Genomic DNA, 18,430 nt, shown 5'->3' with positions numbered 1-18,430 from the left:
CTGTTTTTATGCCAGTACCAGGCTGTTTTGATTACAGTAGCCTTGTAATACAGTTTGATATCAGGTATTGTGATCCCTCCTACTTTGTTAATCTTTCTCAAAATTGCAGCTGCTACTCAGGGTCGTTTATGGTTTCATATAAATTTTTGAAGTGTTTGCTCTATATCTGTGAAATATGCCATTGGTAATTTAATAGGTATTGCATTGAATCTGTAAGTTGCTTTGGATAGTATGGACATTTTGATGATGTTAATTCTTTCAATCCATGAACAAGGTATATGTTTCCATTTCTTTGTGTCTTCTTTGATTTTTTTTCTTCAGGGCTGTGTAGTTTTCTGCTTATAGGTCTTTCACCTCCTTAGTTAGGTTTATTCCCAGATATTTTATTTTTGTTTTTGCTATATCGAATGGAATTTTTTTCCTTGATTTCTGCTTCTGCTGATTCATTGTTGGTATACAAAAATGCCTTTGATTTTCAGATATTGACTTTGTAACCTGCTGTTTTGCCAAATTCATTAATTCGTTCAAGCAGTTTTGGGGTAGAGTCTATAGGATTTTCCATGTACACTATCATGTCATCTGCAAACAATGACAGTTTTGTTTCCTCCTTTCCTACTTGGATGCCTTTTATTTCCTTCCCTTGCCTGAACACTGTGGCTAAAACTTCCAATACTATATTGAATAGGAGTGGTGAAAGTGGACGTTCTTGTCTTGTTACTGATCTTATCGGAAAAGATTTTAGATTTTGCCCATTGAGTATGATGTTGGCTGTAGGTCTCTCATATATGGCCTTTGTTATATTGAGGAACGCTCCCTGTATTCCCACTTTGCTGAGTGTTTTTATCATAAATGGGTGTTGTACCTTATCAAAAGCTTTTTCCACATCTATTGATATGATCATGTGGTCTTTGTCTTTGCTTTTGTTTATGTGATGTATTACACTTAGTGATTTGCAAATATTGAACTGTGCTTGCGTCCCTGGGATGAATCCCACTTGGTCATGGTGTGTGATGTTTTTGATATATTGTTAATGCGATTTGCCAATATTTTGTTTAGGATTTTAGTGTCTATGTTCATCAGTGATATTGGCCTGAAGTTTTCTTTCTTCCTTATGTCTTTATCTGGTTTGGGGATTAGTATGATGCTGGCTTCATAAAAAGAGTTTGGGAGTCTTCCATCATTTTGGATTTTTTGGAATAGCCTGTGATGGCTAGGGGTTAGCTCTTCCTTAAATGCTTTGTAGAATTCTCCTGTGAAACCATCTGGTCCAGGGCTTTTGTGTGATGGGAGTTTTTCGATTACTGCTTCAATTTCTTCTGCTGTTACTGGTCTATTCAGGTTTTCTGCTTATTTTTCACTGAGTTTTGGAAGATTGTGTTTTTCTAGAAATTTGTCCATTTCCCCTAGGTTTTCAAATTTCTTTGCATACAGTTCTTCATAGTAATTTCTTATAATCCCTTCTATTTCTGTGATATCAGTTGTAATCTCTCCTCTTTCATTTGTGATTGTGTTTATTTGTGTCCTCTCTCTTCTTTTCTTGATGAGCCTACTTAAAGGCTTGTCTATGTTGTTTATCTTTTCAAAGAACCAACTCCTAGGTTTATTGATTTTTAGAATTGTGCTTTTAGTCTCTATGTCATTTAATTCTGCTCTGATCTTGGATATTTCCTTCCTTCTGCTTGCTCTGGGCTGTCTTTGTTGTTGTTTCTCGAGTTCTTGCAGGCGTGGCGTTAGGTTGTTTTTTTTTTTGAAATATTTCTATCTTCTTTAGGTAGGCCCATATTGCTATAAACTTCCCTCTCAGGACTGCCTTCGCTGTGTCCCATAAGTTTTGGGTTGTTGTGAGATCGTTTTCATTTGTTTCTAGAAACGTTTTGATTTCTTCCCTAATTTCATTCTTGACCCATTCATTGTTTAATAGCATACCATTCAGTCTCCATGATTTTGGGTGCTTTGGGTTTTTTCCTTTGGGGTTTGTTTTCACTTTCAGTCCCTTGTGGTCAAAGAAAATGTTTGGTATGGTTTCAATTTTCTTGAATTTGTTGAGGCTTGTTTTATGCCCTATCATGTGGTCTATCTTTGAGAATGTTCCATGTGCATTTGAAAAGAATGTGTATTTAGCTTCTTTGGGATGAAGGGCTCTCTATATATATCAGTTAAGTCCATTTCTTCTAGGGTGTTGTTTAATGCCGCAATGTCTTTGTTATTTTGTTTGGAAGATCTGTCCATTTTTGATAGTGGGGTGTTAAAATCCCCTACTATAATTGTGTTGCTGTCAATATCTTTCTTGAAGTCCTCTAAGATTTTCTTGATATATTTGGTTGTCCCTATGTTTGGTGCATATATATATTTATGATGTTAATGTCTTCTTGGTGGATTCTTTTCTTGAGTATTATGAAGTGACCTTCTTGGTCTCTCTTTATGTCCCTTTTCTTGAAGTCTATTTTGTCCGATATGAGATTTGCTACTACAGCTTTTTTTTCTTGTCCATTTGCCTTGAAAATTTGTTTCCAGGCTTTTACTTTTACTCTGTGATGGTCTTTTGTCCTGAGGTAGGTCTCTTGTAGGCAGCATATGTGTGGGTCTTGCTTTCTTATCCATTTAGCTATTCTGTGTCTTTTGATTGGAGCATTTAATCCATTTACATTTAAGGTTATTATTGATAGATACTTATTCATTGCCATTTTTGCACCTGTGTTCCTCTCTGTCCCCTTCTTTTTCTTTTTCTTTTTTTTAAAGCAGTCCTTTTAGTATTTCTTGTAGAGCTGGTTTGGTGGAGGCATATTCTTTTAGACTTCTTTTGTCTTGGAAGCTCTTTATTTGGCCTTCTATCTTGATAGCCTTGCTGGGTAAAGTAGCCTTGGTTGCAGGCCTCTGGCTCTCATTACTTGGAATATTTCTTGCCATTCTCTTCTTGCTTGAAGTGTTTCCATTGAGAAGTCAGTAGCTAACCTTATTGGGGTTCCCTTGTATGCTACTTCTTTTTTCTCCCTTGCTGCCTTTAAGATTCTCTCTGTGTCTTGGAATTTTACCATTTTAATGATGATGTGTCTAGAAGTGGGCTTCTTTGGGTTCCTCTTGATTGGGACTCTCTGTGATTCCTGGATTTGTGTGACTTTTTCTTTCATGAAATTAGGGAAGTTTTCCATTATTACTTTTTCAAATACGTTTTCTATCTTTTGTTTTTCTCCTTCTGGTATTCCTGTTATTCGGATATTATTACATTTCATATTGTCTTGAAATTCTCTTAATCCCTCTTCATTCTTTCTGAGCCTCTTTTCATTTTCTTGCTCTTTCTGTGAGATGCTTTCTACTTTGTCCTCCAACTCTCTAATCCGATCCCCCGCCTCTTCTATTCATCTTTTGAAACTTTCTACTGTGTTCTTCAATTCAGAAATTTTATTCTTCATTTCCTCTTGTCCCTGCTGATATTTTCTATTTCCTTTTTCATGTTAATGTAGTTTGCAGAGAGATCATTGTAGCTCCCCTGTAGTTTCTGGTAGCTCATTGTGAGCTCTTTGAACTTCTTAATAACCAGTGCTTTGAGTTGAATAGCCTCTATTTCATCTAACATCATTTGTGAAGTTTCTGCTTTTTCTTTCATTTGGGGATTTTTTCTTTGTCTTCCCATTCTTTGAGACTCTTCTTGTTTGCCTCAGCTTCTAAATTTGATCAGTTCTTACTCCCTGGGTTTACGATGTGAACTTCTGTGGTATAATACCTGTGAATTTCAGTGGTACAGACTCCTTCAGGTATCTTGATGTTCTCTGTCTCCACCTACTCCCACGCTGGTCCCCACGCTGGTCTCCGAGCTGGTCGCCTACCACTGCTAAGTGTCCCAGCTCCCGTAGCTGACTCTGCTGCTGTCTGGTGTTTCAGCGTTGGTCACAGTCTCTGGTCTTTTAATTTCATAAATGCTGGGTAACCTATGGTTTTTTGTGCTGCTTCTCTATAGATCTGCCAGGATTTTCACCCACAAGTACGGGAGCTGGAATCCGTTCTGTCCTACTCCGTTGCCATCTTCCCTGCATCCCCCATAAAATTTTGATCCCATAGGTTGGAGCTCTGAGATACCAGTAGCCTCACACAGTTGTCTTCCTGGAGGCAAGGACTGTCAATATCTTTTCTGAAGTCCTCCAAGATTTTCCTTATATATTTGGGTGCTTCTATGTTGGGTGCATATATGTTTACAATGTTTAAGTTTTCTTGATGGATTCTTTCCTTTAGTATTAGCAAATGTCCTTCTCTTTTTCTTTCTATGGCTTTTGTTTAGAATCTATTTTGTCTGATATAATTACTGCTACGTCAGAGTTTCTTTTCTGTCCATTTGCTTAGAATTTTTCTTCTAACCCTTTCCTTTCAGTCTCTGTAGGTCTTTTGTTCTGAGGTGTACCTCTTTTAGGCAGGGTATGTGTGGGTCATGTTTTCTTATTCAGCTACTCTGTCTTTTGATTGGCTATTTAATACATTTACATTTAAGGTTATTATTGATAGGTACTTATTATTTTACTCCCTTTATACCTGTGTTCCTCTCTATCTCATTCTTTTTCTTTCTTTTTTAAAGCGGTTCCTTTAGCATATCTTGCAGTGCTGGTTTGATGGAAATGTATTCTTTGAGGCTTTTTTTTTCTGGGAAACTCCTTATTTTACTTTCCATTTTAATGACAGCCTTGCTGGGTAGAGTAGTTTTGGTTGCATGCCGTTGCTTTTTGTTACTGGGAATATTTCTTTCCAGTCTCTTATGTCTTGCAGTGTTTCCATGGTGAAGTCAGCTGCTAGCCATATCAGGGCTCCCTTGTATGTTACTTCCTGTTTCTCTCTTGCTGCCTTTAAGACTATGTCTTTGTCTTGGATATTTGCCATTTTAATTATGATGAGTCTTAGAATGGGCCTCTTTGGGTTCCTCTTTATTGTGACCCTCTACTTCCTGCATTTGTGTGACTTTTTCTCATCAAATTAGGGAAGTTTTCCATCATTACTTTTTCAAATAGGTTTTCTATCCTTTGCTTTTCTTCTTCTCTTTCTGGTATCCCTATTATACAGATATTATTATGTTAAATGTTATTCCGAAGTTCCCTTAACATCTCTTCTTTCTTTTTTGGTCCTTTTTCCTTTTGTTGCTCTTTCTGGGAGTTTTTCTCTACCCTGTCCACCAGCTTTCTGATTCAATCCTCTGTTTTCTCTAGCCTGCTTTCGATTCCTTCTACTGTGTTCTTCAATTCAGACATGGAGGAATGAATCTTCATATCCTCTTGGCCCTTGTTGATAGTTTCTATTTCCTTTTTCTCGTTAATACTATTTGCAGTCATTTCTTCATATTTCTCTGTAGTTTTTGGTAATTCTCAGAGTGCTCATTGACGTTCCTTATACCCATTGTTTTGAATTTAATATCTGATAGTTGACTTGCCTTTATTTTATTTAGCCTTCTGTAGGAGACTGTTCTGTGTGGTGTGGGCCCAGCCTCCACTCGGAGATGCAAAGGATCCATGCCCATGGATAGTTTCTCCTATGGGGAATCAGGCCTACAATATACCTAGGCCTCTTTGAGTCTTGCTTTTTGTAAAAAAACTCCTTCACCCAGATTTGTTGCAAACGTTTACTGCAAAATAACTTCCTAAACTCCATGGTAAACCTTCCTAGGACCATTGTAACTGGTCCAGCCACTTTTCCCTTTTCATTTGCAAATATCCCTCTTCTATGATGTGGTTTTGGCATTGGCTTCTTTGTTTTCTGTAAAAGGTAACCACCTAGAGCAACTTGTGCATAGTAAATGAGGACCATCTTGTAATGTGCTGAGAAACCCAATAAAGGCCGGTCATGGCAAGGGCTGTGGTTTTGCTCCCCTTGAGAGAAAAAGCCATGCCGTCCCTTTTCCTCCACTGGACTTGGTAGTCAATGTGAATGACTCATTTCATCCATAATGACACAGACAGCCTTCTTTCTGAGGCTTCCTCCTTTCCATTTTTGGGAGTTTGTTTCTTTGTCTTCCCATTGTTTGTGAGACTCTTCTGGTTTGCCTCTGCTTCTTATATTGTTCTGTTTTGACTCTTGAGTTTGTGGTGTGCACTTCTATGGTAGGAGGCCTGTGAGATTCAGTGGTGCAGTCACCTTGACCTGTTGAACTTGATGCTCTTGGGATACCCTTTATGTTGTTTATGTTGGCTCTCTGGATGTAATTGGATTTTGATTGTTGTTTGGTTGTTGGATGGTAGGTCCTTCACTCCAGCTAGTTGACTGATGGGTCGCTCTGCCTACCATGTCTTATATGCTTTTGTGCAAGTGTTGCGAGAACAAAACCACAAAGCCCAGGGAACAAACCTACATCCTCAGAAATATTTCCCACCCTCCTGCAATCGCATTATCAATGCAAATGAATCAGTATTAATAAGGGTGTAAAGAGATTAAGACTATTAATGGAAAGAGGGAAATAATGTATAGTATAAATTCTAGTGATTTTAATGTTCACAAACTTGCTGGATAAGAAATAAATATTAGAAATATTTCTATCCTATGCAGGATAGAAAATATTGCTGATCATGGAGAAGACCACAGTGGATTTTATCTAGGTAGCCTGTAGTATTTACCACTGTTTTTTTCTTTCTGGATCCACCTCTGGTGATGTCATATTTTAGCCTGTCTGACCTTAGGCAGCCTACTCCAATACTGCTGATGATCTACTGTCTGTGGCTGTTTATTTGGTTTGTTAATCTAATAACTTACACTCAAAAGTGAGGCTTAAGCCCCATAGGATAGGGCAGCATCCCTCCTGGGGTTGGGGCTATTGTTTCCCCTCAGGCTGCAGCTGCTCTAAGGGGAGTGATCTGCCTGAACTGGATGGCTGCTGCTATAGTGGTAGTGACTCAGCACCAGTATCCTGGTGGCCACTCTCTCAGTTCTCTCCCCAAAGCCTCCATCCCCAGTCTGTCATCAAGCGTCTCTAGTCCGCATTGCCCCACCTTTGCCCCAGGGATTTACCGACTGTGTCTGTCTCCTTCAGTTGTTACTCTAATCACTCTGCACTCAGCAGCCAGGCTTAAGTAGCACAGAGCTGGGTCAGAGTCTCTTCAGTGGGGGGTTAGGTTTATTGTTTCTCCTCAGGCTGCTGCTGCTCTAAAAGGAGTGCTGTGCCTCAGCACAAGGGCTGCAGCCCTTTGGAGAATGATTCAGCACCAGGTTCCCTGTGGCTACTCTCTCAGCTCTCTCCCCAGAGCTTCTGTCTCCAGTGTCTCCTCAGGCATCTCTAGCCTACTCTGCCCCTACCTTTGTTGGAGCTTCAGGTATGTGGCTACGAAATGAAAATTTGTGTGTTAGCCCTTTAAGTGTCTCTTTGCATCTCCAGCCATCCATATCTGGCAGAGAACAACCCTGCCACTTTTCACTGCTAGTTGTTATCTGTGTACTTTTTGGGCTCTGGTGTTCTAGACTGGGGATCCCAGCTTAGGGTCTAGACCTTATTCTTAGGGGGATCCAACTGGCCGCTTAATCATCCGTCTGGTGCTGCTGCCTGTGGGCATCTAGCCAGCCCTCTCGAGTCTCTACCTCACTCCTTATCAAACAGGCTGTGCTGAAGCTGATTCTTCTGCCTTTCTGAGGTTGTAAGGCTTTTCTCTCACTATTGTTCAGTTGTTTGTTCTGAGTGATTTCTCCACAATTTAGTTGTAATTCCAGATTTGTCCTGGGAGGAGGTTGATACTGTTTCCATTCACTCCTCCACCATCTTGCCTCTCTAGGTTTTCTAATTTTTTAAATTTAGAGGCAGAAGAATAAAAATGGTTCCATGATGTACTTAATCACCATTAATTATGCTGAATAGAATTTTCTTAACATTTTTCTTATATATAAGAGTTTTTAATAAGTACTAAATTTGGGTCTGGAATTAATTTTGTTAAAGTTTATGAACATCTCAATTACTATTTTAACAGGGTGTTGTTTGAAGTTTCTTAAAACTATCATACAAATTACACTTGTAATTTTAAAATGTACTAAGAATAAAAGATAGGTAAGGCATTCTACAGCATGTGTATTTTGTTTTTTAAAAGTAAAAGTTCAGTGTTAATCTGGCTCTTACTGTCCTAAGTAAGACTAAATGTCAGTATTTGTATATTTATGCTTATATTAATTTTTGTTTGGCTGTCTATTAAATAAGGAACTGTAAGACAAAACTGATGAGATATTTTCTCCATCAATAGCTCATCCGAAAGCTGAAACTGAATATTGACAAAATATAAAAATAACACCATTTGGAAGACTTAGACTTTTTAATTATGCCAGAATTTGGGTTCAAATTATTTTAATGTAAATGTTTTATGTTCCTCCTACTTTCTTATACATTACTAAAAAGAAAAAAACCTTATAGTTTATTATGCCCTGACCAGCGTGGCTCAGCTGCTTGGGCGTCATCCCTGAACCAAAGTATTGCCAATTAAATTTCTGGTCAGGGCCCATGCCTGGGTTGTGGGTCCTGTCCCCAGCTGAGGCGCAGACAAGAAGCAGCTGTTCGATGCTTCTCTCTGACATCAATGTTTCTCTCCCTTTTTCTCTCTAAAAAAGTAAATAAAAATAAAATCTGTTGAAAATAAATAAAGCTATTAGTATATTGTACTAGTTGTTGCAGAATTACTGGTTGGAATTCAAAACCTACCTACAAAGTCCACGATCTCCAGGAACTTTCTGCCTCCAAAAGTCTATTTTTGTATGTTTTTCTCCAGGGACTTGTTTTACTATAACTTAGTCTAACCTACCATTCTCATAATGGTTAGCTTACAAGTGTATTTTTCTTTTTAAATTAATGGCATACTCTTACAATATAAAATAGGTTATTTTGATGCCTTTTTATGGTCTACTCCATTTGAATATGAAATTTATAAGTTAAAAGACTTCTTGTAAATCTGTATTATCTTAGTTTTTTTAAAAAATCTATACTTTGGTATTTAATCCTAGTCTCTAATTCTTCTGATTATTATATTCCCTTTAGAATTGTACATAATAATAGGAGTATGACATCAAAAGATTAAAAATAAAATTTATTTGAAAACATGAAATCATGTTCACCTCTTCCAGAAATTTTTTTTGTTTATTTCTGTTTTCAGAGAACACCTGGAAATACTGGCTGACCAACTAAAAATCAAATTACAAGATACCCAAAATAATTTACAGATCAGTGTGTCTGAACTTCAAACATTACAGTCTGAACATCATACTCTGCTAGAAAGACACAACAAGATGCTACAAGAAACCGTGTCCAAAGAGGCAGAACTCCGGGAAAAGTACGGTGGCTAATAGCTATAACAGTGTTTGTGCCAGTGTTTGGAACTCCTAAAATGTTGCTTCTTGGGATAAATACAAATTGAAAATAAGAAATAGATACTTCTGAAGGCTTGGTAACTGTGTTTTCTACCTTAAAACTCCCCTTCCATTATTTTGGCACGTAGTTTTTTTTAGACAGAGTACTCATCCAATACTCTTGTCTTTCCTATGGCCTTCATGGCCAAAGTGTTTCTTTAAAAACAAACTACTTTCTTAACAAGGTGTCAAATTTTAAGCATTTTTTCATTCTCTCTAAAGGAAAGGATGCAAACAATGAAAAGAATACACAACTTACCTTTGAAGCTCTGTCTTCAACTTGTTACACTTTGGTTCATTAGTACCTTATAAATAGGCATTAGGGGTATTGGCACAATAAATAGATTATTGTGAACAAGGAACTTTGAATTTCTGTCATAAATTGTGTGATGATATTAGTTCTATCTTAGATTAAGAAAAAGAATTCTTTATTGAACATCTTTCATTGAGGATGTTAGCATACTTTACATATCTCTGGTGTGTTTATAATACATGCCCAATCTTGTGCTAATCTTAAAAGTGAAAGCACTTCATTTTTTTTTGCCTTTTAAATCTTTCAACAGTGTGATTTATATATGTTAATTTCATAAATCAAAAGTTTCAGTGAAGGTCTACCAATTTTCTAGCTTTCACCAGGGTTTACCATGAGATAAGCATATATTTAAGGATACAAACTTGATGTTTATATCAGAAATTTCCAACACTTATTCTTTACTCTAGAAAATTTATTACTAACTATACTGCTAATACAAATAAAGTGCAAGTGATGCTTCTGAAGTAGTTTAGTCATTCTGTAAATATTTATTAAGTACCTACTCTTTGCCAGTCACTCTTCTAAGTGCTGGTCAGTGTTCATAGCATTTTGAGATATTTATATGGGTCTTCCCCCTAAATATTGAACGCTAATGATATTGTTGCCCTCTGTGCCCTATTACTTTTTTTTAGCTTTCAAAATTTTAAAATATATTTTATTGATTATACTATTACAGTTGTCCCAATTTCCCCTCTTTATTCCCCTCTGCCCTGCACACCCCCTTCCATCCACATTCCCCCTGCTTTAGTTCATGTGCATGGATTGTACATATAAGTTCTTTCCCTTCCACATTTTATACTATTCTTAACCTCCCCCTATTTTCTACATACCATTTATGCTACTTATTCTCTGTACCTTTTCCCCCTCTTTGTCCTTCCCCCTCCCCCGCTGATAACCCTCCATGTGATCTCCATTTCTGTGATTCTGCTTGTGTTCTAGTTGTTTATTTAGTTTGTTTATGTTTATGTTTTTGTTTTGTTTAGGTTCAGTTGTTAATAGCTCTGAGTTTGCTGTCATTTTACTGTTCATATTATTTATCTTCTTTTTCTTAGTTATGTCCCTATAATATTTCATATAATAAAGGCTTGGTGATGATGAGCTCCTTTAACTTGACCTTATCTGGGAAGCACTTTATCTGCCCTTCTACTCTAAATGATAGCTTTGTTGGATAGAGTAATGTTGGATGTAGGTCCTTGCCTTTCATGACTTCAAATACTTTCCAGCCCCTTCTTGCCTGCAAGGTTTCTTTTGAGAAATCAGATGACAGTCTTATGGGAACTCCTTTGTAGGTAACTATCTCCTTTTCTCTTGCTGCTTTTAAGATTATCTCCTTATCTTTAATCTTGGGCAGTGTAATTATGATGTGCTTTGGTGTGTTCCTCCTTGGGTCCAACTTCTTTAGGACTCTCTGAGCTTCCTGGATGTCCTGGAAGCCTGTTTCCTTTGCCAGATTGAGGAAGGTCTCCTTCATTATTTGTTCAAATAAGTTTTCAACTTCTTTTTTTTTATATATATATATTTTTTATGGTGCCATGAAAAGTATGTTTTAATATTTGACCATTTATCTAATTAATTCTGAATATAAAGCAAATTGATATATGTTCTTCCTCTTCTCCTTCTGGCACCACTATGACTCAGATGTTGGAACACTTAAAGATGTCCTGACAGTTCCTCAGCCTCTCCTCATTTTTTGGAATTCTCGTTTCTTCATTCTGTTCTGGTTGAATGTTTCTTTCTTTCTTCTGGTCCAAGCCATTGATTTGAGTCCTGGTTTCCTTCCCATCACTGTTGGTTTCCTGTACATTTCTCTTATTTCACTTGGCATAGCCTTCATTTTTTCATCTAATTTGGGACCATACTCAACCAATTCTGTGAGCATCCTGATTACCAGTGTTTTGAGCTGTGCATCTCATAGTTTGGCTCTCTTTGTAGCTTAGTTGTATTTCTTCTGGAGCTTTGATGTGCTCTTTCATTTGGGACTTTTTTTTTTTGTCTGAGCACATCTGTTTCGTATTAAGGGGCAGAGACTTAGGTGTTCACTAGGGTGGGGCAACCCACATTGCTGCATTATGACTGCATTGTGACACTGTTTGTGGGGGAGGGGTTTGAAAGGGGACCGTGCTGCTTGTTCCACTCTCTGCTGGTTTTCAGACACTTCCCCTGCTACCCGTAATCAAATTGGGCCCTTCTGGTGCTGACTCCCAGGTGGATGGGCATGTGTACAACCTAGGACCCTGAGGGTCTCCCCAACGAACTCTCCTGTGAAGCTGGGAGTTTCTGCCACTACCACCTCAACCCCCACAGGTGTTTTCAATCAGAGCATTGAGGCTTTGTTTCCCTGTGCTGGAACCCTGTCTCTCCCCCCAGTTGTTCCCAGTTTATCTGCCTGCAAATGTGGGATTGCCCAGTCCACAAAATGCCCCCTCACCAGATCCACCATCCACCACCCTGCCGTGTGTCTTCTCTGCCTGGCTGCCCATCTCTGCCCCTGCTCCTGGTCTGGATGAATGTTTCTTCTTTAACTCCTTGGTTGTCAGACTTCCACAGAGTTCGATTTTCTGTCAGTTCTGGATGTTTTTTGTTTTAAAATTTGTTGTTGTCATTTTGGTTGTGCAAAGAGGCACAGTGTGTTTATCAACACCTCCATCTTGGCTGGAACTATTACTCTCTTTTTAAAACTTTTTAATAATCATACTTCCCCTGTATGAGATGTTTTTAATTGCTGCGGAGGAATAAATAAGGTGACTATCTAATACCTTCATTGCCTAGAGGGCCCAGCTAATATAAACACCCCAGTAACAGCTGAGACAGAACAGTGAACTTTCTTCATCATAGTTGTTCTAGTTCCAGGTGGGGTTTAAGCTTCTGGCTCTCTCAAATTGGTAGATTCAGAAATGTTGTTGATACCATCTGAAAGCTAGAAGCATTATCTTAGCTCTAAAATGTAGCTTTTATCTTCCTTAGAAAATTGTTGTGAAAACTAATGGTTCTTCCTTTACTTCCTTGGTAGATATTGAACAAAATGCTTAAGGAAAAAAATGCAGGTTTGAGGGGCAGCATATATACTTGCATTCACTAAACTCATTAATTGATATGAATTTGGCAATTACCTTTTCTGAAAGCATGATATTTTTATTGCATAAAACTCCCTTTAGTCACTAGATGTTGTTTTAAAACCTTATGTGGTATGCATATCTGTAGCCCATACAAAAGAGATCTTGGAAAGCTATATGCTAATTAAACCATTAATGATGTTTACACCTGAAGTTGGGGTTTTACACTGGAAGGGTAGGGAGGAATGGATAAAAGAGGGTTTCATTGGTTTTCTATAATTACTTTTGTATTGTTTGATTTTTTTATGATAGTGTACCTATGGATCCTTTGTTTTAAAAAATTTTTTGTTTTATTTTACCAAAGCCAAACATAGAACATCAACAGTACAACTGAGCCATTAAAAATAGTAGTTTTCAAGCTGACTACATAAAAATCACATGGAAAACTGCTAGAAGTAGGCAATTTCTAACACCACCTTTGGAGATCCTGATTCAGTGGCTCAAGGATGAGAACTAGATGTCTGTATTTTTAATAGGGTCCCCAATGGTTCTGAAGTACAGTGAAATTAAGAAACAAGTATAGAAAGGTAAGTCTTTTTGTTTCAGGGTGACATGTTAATTGGCTCAAAAGGAAATACTTGCCTTTATGAATCAAAAGCTAGTGTCCTTTTTTGTGTGTTTTCAGAGTAATAGAGAAAAGATATATTAATCCTGTATTTATATAAGCTATTACGTAAGTAACCAAATGTGCACTAATTAAAAATAGTTTTCTATGCCATTTTCTGATAACCTATGAATGAAGTTTCTCATCTGAACCATACAAGATAGTTTCTCAACCAAGTTTTCTCACCTGAACTATGGAATACAGAATAGGACTTGAACTAGATGACAGCCAACATCCTTTCTCCCCAGGTTGTTACACAACTAGTCCCATATAGATGCATAGGAGAGAAGTTAATTCATATGTTCAATGGATATCTCAAGGCTAATTCTCTTGCAGGACCCAGATGAAAAGGCTGAGTCACCATCTTAGTTGAAAGATCTCATATGAATTAAGTTCCTCTCACCTTTCAGGTTATGCTCATTGCAATCAGAGAACATGATGATGAAGTCTGAACATGTACAGACTGTGGGTCACCTGACATCCCAGAATGAGGTGCTTCGCAACAGCTTCCAAGATCAAATGAGACATTTGCAGGAAGAGCACAGAAAAACAGTGGAAACGCTGCAGCAGCAGCTCTCCAAGGTGGAGGCTCAGCTTTTACAGCTTAAGAGTGAACCAACCACAAAAAGTACGTATGTACACATGGAAACAAGAGTTGTTCATGTTATCATGTATTTATGTCACTCAAATATATTCTTCAAAAATTCCTAAGAAAATAGAAAATTTACTAGGTGACAGCCAATGTTAATTCTGTGATTAATACATTTTGGATTTGCTCACTGAGAAGATATGTGAACCATTGGCACCCTTCTAGATTGTACTTACACTAGCTTATGTAACCAGATAAAACTGAATTTCGCATATTTGTCATCCTCTATGTACTAGAGTATTTCCTTTCTCTGACTCAAACGTAATGCGTCAGTCTTATGACTTGTGTCCAAATCCAGTATTCACTGGATCCGTATGGGATTCTTCATTGTTATTCATCAAAATGTATCTATTTTTAAGTTAGAAATATCAGAGAGCAAAAGGCCTGAAAACACTCAAGCAGCACCGAACTTGTAGGATTGCTTGTCCAGTGCAGCTTCTTCCCTTTCAAATTTCTGATTAGTTGTAGTTTTAGTTCAACCACACCCAGATCATCCATTCTGCTTTCTGGAAGAGATGGGAATATGTCAGCCAAGATGAGGCTACATTTTATTATTAAGTATCAGGTTTATTTTTTTCCTTTTTAAATTTATTGGGGTGACACTGGTTAACAAAATTACACAGGTTTTAGGTGTATAGTTCTACAACATATGAACTGTACACTGTATGGTTTGTTCACTACTGCAAGTAAAGTCTCTGTCTATCACCACTTACCTCCCCTATACCTTTCTTCACCTTCCTAAAACTCACTGTCCCTCTCCCCCTGGCACTCACGATGCTGTTGTCTGTGTCCATGAGTTTGTTCTTTTTTATTTTATTTTTCTCAATCCCTATATCCCCTCAACCCAGTCTCCAACCTCCTCCCCCAAACATCTACCAGCCTGTTCTTATATGAGTTGGTTTCTGTTTTGCTTGTTAGTTCATTTTGTTCATTAGGTTCCACGTATGAGTGATACTTGTCTTTCTTTGACTGGCTTATGTCACTTTGAGTATTATGTCAGCATAATACTCTCCAGATCCAGGCAGGTTGTTGCAAAAGGTAAGATTTCATTCTTTCTTATGGCCAAGTAGTATTCCATTGTGTAAATAAATTTTCCATAGCTGTTTTATCCACTCATCAACTGATGGACACTTGGGCTACTTCCAAATCTTCGCTATTGTAAAAAACACTCCAGTGGACATAGGGGTATATAATCTTTTGAATTCATGTTTCAGGTTTCTTCGGATACGTTCCCAGTAGTGGAATTGCTGGGTCATAAGGCAGTTCTGTTTTTAATTTTTTGAGGCAACACCATACTGTTTTCCACAGTGGTTTGCACCATACTGCTTTCCCACCAAAAGTGCAGTGAGGGTTTATTTTTCTCCACATTCTTGCCAACAATTACTGTTTGTTGATTTATTGTTGATAGCCATTCCAGCAGGTGTGAGGTGATATCTGACTGTAGTTTTAATTTGTATTTCTCTGATGATTAGTGACTTTAAGCATCTTTTCATAAGTCTGTGACCATCTGTCTTCTTTGGAGAATTGTCTATATCATTTGCCCATTTTTAATTGGACTATTTTATTGCTGTTGAATTGTATAAGTTCATTATAAATTTTGGATGTTAACCCCTTATCACATGTATCATTGGCAAATTTTTCCCCCATTCAGTGGGTTGTTTTCATTGCGCTGATGGTTTCTTTAGCTGTGCAAAAACATTTTATTTGATGTAGTCCATTTGTTTATTTTTTTTCTTTTGTTTCTTTTGCCTGAGGAGATAAAAAGAAATATTGCTGTGAGAAATGTTTGAGATTTTACTGCCTTTGTTTTCTTGTAGGATTTTTGTGGTTTTGAGTCTTACATTTAAGTCTTTTATGCATTTTGAGCTTATTCTTGTGTATGCTGTAAGAAGGTTTATTCTTGTGTATTCTTAAGTTTTTTGCACATGTCTGTCCAGTTTTCTCAATACTATTTATTGAATAGACTGTCTTTACTCCATTGTATGTTTTTGTCTCCTTTGTCAAATGTTAATTGACTATAAAGTTGTGGGTTTATTTCTGGGCTTTCTATTCTACTCCATTGATTATATGGCTGTTTTTATGCCAGTGCCATTCTGTTTAATTTCTGTGGCTTGTAGTATAGTTTAATATCAGGTAGCATGATTCCTCCAACATTGTTCTTCTTTCTCAAGATTGCTGTGGCTATTTAGGGTCTTTTGTGGTTCCATATAAATTTTTGAAATATTCTAGTTCTGTGAAATAGGCCATTGGTATCTAAATAGTAATTGCTTTGAATCTATAGATTGCCTCAGATAGTATGGATGTTTTACTGGCATTAATTCTTCCTATCCATAAATAGGGTATATACTTCCACTTACTTGTATCTCCTTCAGCGTCTTATAATTTTCTGAGTACGAGTCTTTACATCCTTGGTTAAATTTATTTCTGCTTATTTAATTATTTTTGAAACATTTGTGAATGGGTTTGTTTTCTTAATTTCCCTTTCTGATATTTCATTATTGGTATATAAAAACACACTAATTTCTGTATATTAATTTTGTATCCTGCTACTCTACTGAATATTTTTTTTCTTTTCTTTTTTTAATTTATTTTTTTATTGATTATGCTGTTACAGTTGTTCTATTCCCCCCCTTCATTCCCCTCCACCCTACCTCCCCATCCCCACCATTACCCCCCCTTTAGTTTATGACCATGTGTCTCAAATTCTTTAGATTCTATATTTCCCATGCTGTTTTTGCCCCCCCATCTATTTTCTATCTACTGTCTATGCTACTTATTTTCTGTACCTTCTCCCCCCTTCTCCTCCTCCCACTCCCCTGTTGCTAACCCTCCTTGAGATCTTCATTTCTGTGTTTCCACTCCTGATCTAGCTGTCCTTTTGTTTTAGTTTGCTTTTGTTTTAGGTATGGTTGTTAATAACTGTGAGTTTGCTGTCCTTTCACTGTTCATGTTTCTTTTACTTCTTTTTCTTAGATAAGTCCCTTTAACATTTCATATAATAAGGGCTTGGTGATGATGAACTCCTTGAATTTGATCTTATCTGAGAAGCACTTTATCTGTCCTTCCATTCTAAATGAAAGTTTTGCTGGATAGAGCAATCTTGGATGTAGGTCTTTGGATTTCATGACTTGGAATACCTCTTTCCAGCCCCTTCTTGCCTGTAAGGTCTCTTTTGAGAAATCAGCTGACAGTCTGATGGGGACTCCTTTGTAGGTGACTATCCCCTTAGCTCTTGCTGCTTCTAGGATTCTCTCCTTCATTTGAATCTTGGCTAATGTAATGATGATGTGCCTTGGTGTGTTTCTTCTTGGGTCCAACCTCTTTGGGACTCTCTGAGCTTCCTGGATTTCCTGGAAGTCTTTTCCTTTGCCAGATTGGGGAAATTCTCCTTTATTATTTGTTCAAGTAAGTTTTCCACTGGTGGCTGTTCCTCTCCCCCTTCTGGTACCCCTATAATTCAGATGTTGGAGCGTTTAAAGATGTCCTGGAGGTTCCTAAGACTCTCCTCATTTTTTTTGAATTCTTGCTTCTTCACTCTTTTCTGTTTGGCCATTATTTGCTTTCTTCTGGTCCACTCCATTGATTTGAGTCCCAGTTTCCTTTTCATCGCTATTCATCATCCTGTGCAATTCCATTCATTTGAATTAGTTTCGCCTTCATATGTTTGTCTAATTTGTGGCTATAATCAACCAGTTCTGTGAGGATCCTGATCACCAGTGTTTTAAACTGTGCGTCTGAGAGTTTTGCTATTTCTTCATCGCTTAGATTTATAGGCTCTGGGGCTTTGAGATCTTCTTGAGCCATTTTTGGTCTGTTTGCCCCTGTTAAGTATGAGGAGCAGAGCCTTGGACTCCCAGGTTGCTGGGTTGTGGCGCTGTATGTGAGGGCGTGGTCAGAGCGTGGAAATGGCGACCCCCTCTGCTGTTTCTGGCACCTGGGTGAAGAGCAGAGCCTTAGGTTGTTCACCGGGGCAGGGCCACTTAGGTCGCTGGATTATGACGCTGTATGTGGAAGCGGGGTTAAAGCGGGTAAATGGCGGCGCCCTCCGCCTCCGCTTGCCACTGGGGCCTGCTGGGTCCCGTCCAATCGCCCACTCCCTCGCTTGTCTATCCACACATGAATGCGCGACCACAGTCAACCCGCAGCCCTGCTCCCTCGCTGTTTCCCTGCGATTGCTTGCTGAGTTGCCCACCAGGTCCAACCCTGCGCCTGGATTCTGCGTGCCTGAGTCTGTCTGACCGAGTTTTCCTGTGCTACCCCGCTCTGCCAGCTGCTGGTTTCGCCCCTCTTACCGGTCAGGCTGAAGAATTTGTTGTTATCAGACTTCCAAAAAGTTCAATTTTCTGTGTTCTGACTGTGTTTTCTGTTGCTATTATTTAGTTGTCTCTAAACTTGGTTGTGTGAGGAAG

At 38.1% G+C, this 18,430-nt stretch overlaps 1 protein-coding gene across 3 annotated transcripts in view; it reads left to right on the top strand.

Annotated features, from left to right (window-relative positions):
* Positions 1-18,430, top strand: part of GCC2 (GRIP and coiled-coil domain containing 2) — a 118,399-nt gene that overhangs the window by 77,518 nt on the left and 22,451 nt on the right. For 2 of the 3 annotated variants that reach the window (XM_053665255.1, XM_037138348.2), the window contains 2 exons: positions 9,090-9,266; positions 13,783-14,000. In XM_053665255.1, the coding sequence (XP_053521230.1) occupies positions 9,090-9,266; positions 13,783-14,000 (395 nt within the window). Of the gene's footprint in view, positions 1-9,089; positions 9,267-13,782; positions 14,001-18,430 lie in introns of those variants that run through there. The other variant, XM_053665256.1, reaches the window with a different exon arrangement.

The sequence above is a fragment of the Artibeus jamaicensis genome, unplaced genomic scaffold (genome assembly GCF_021234435.1).
Source record: "Artibeus jamaicensis isolate MK-2021 breed Jamaican fruit bat unplaced genomic scaffold, CSHL_Jam_final contig_399, whole genome shotgun sequence".
NCBI classification, from domain to species: Eukaryota; Metazoa; Chordata; class Mammalia; order Chiroptera; family Phyllostomidae; genus Artibeus; species Artibeus jamaicensis.
Note: the sequence above shows the minus strand (reverse complement) of the source record. Positions and strands in the feature narration are given on the sequence as shown.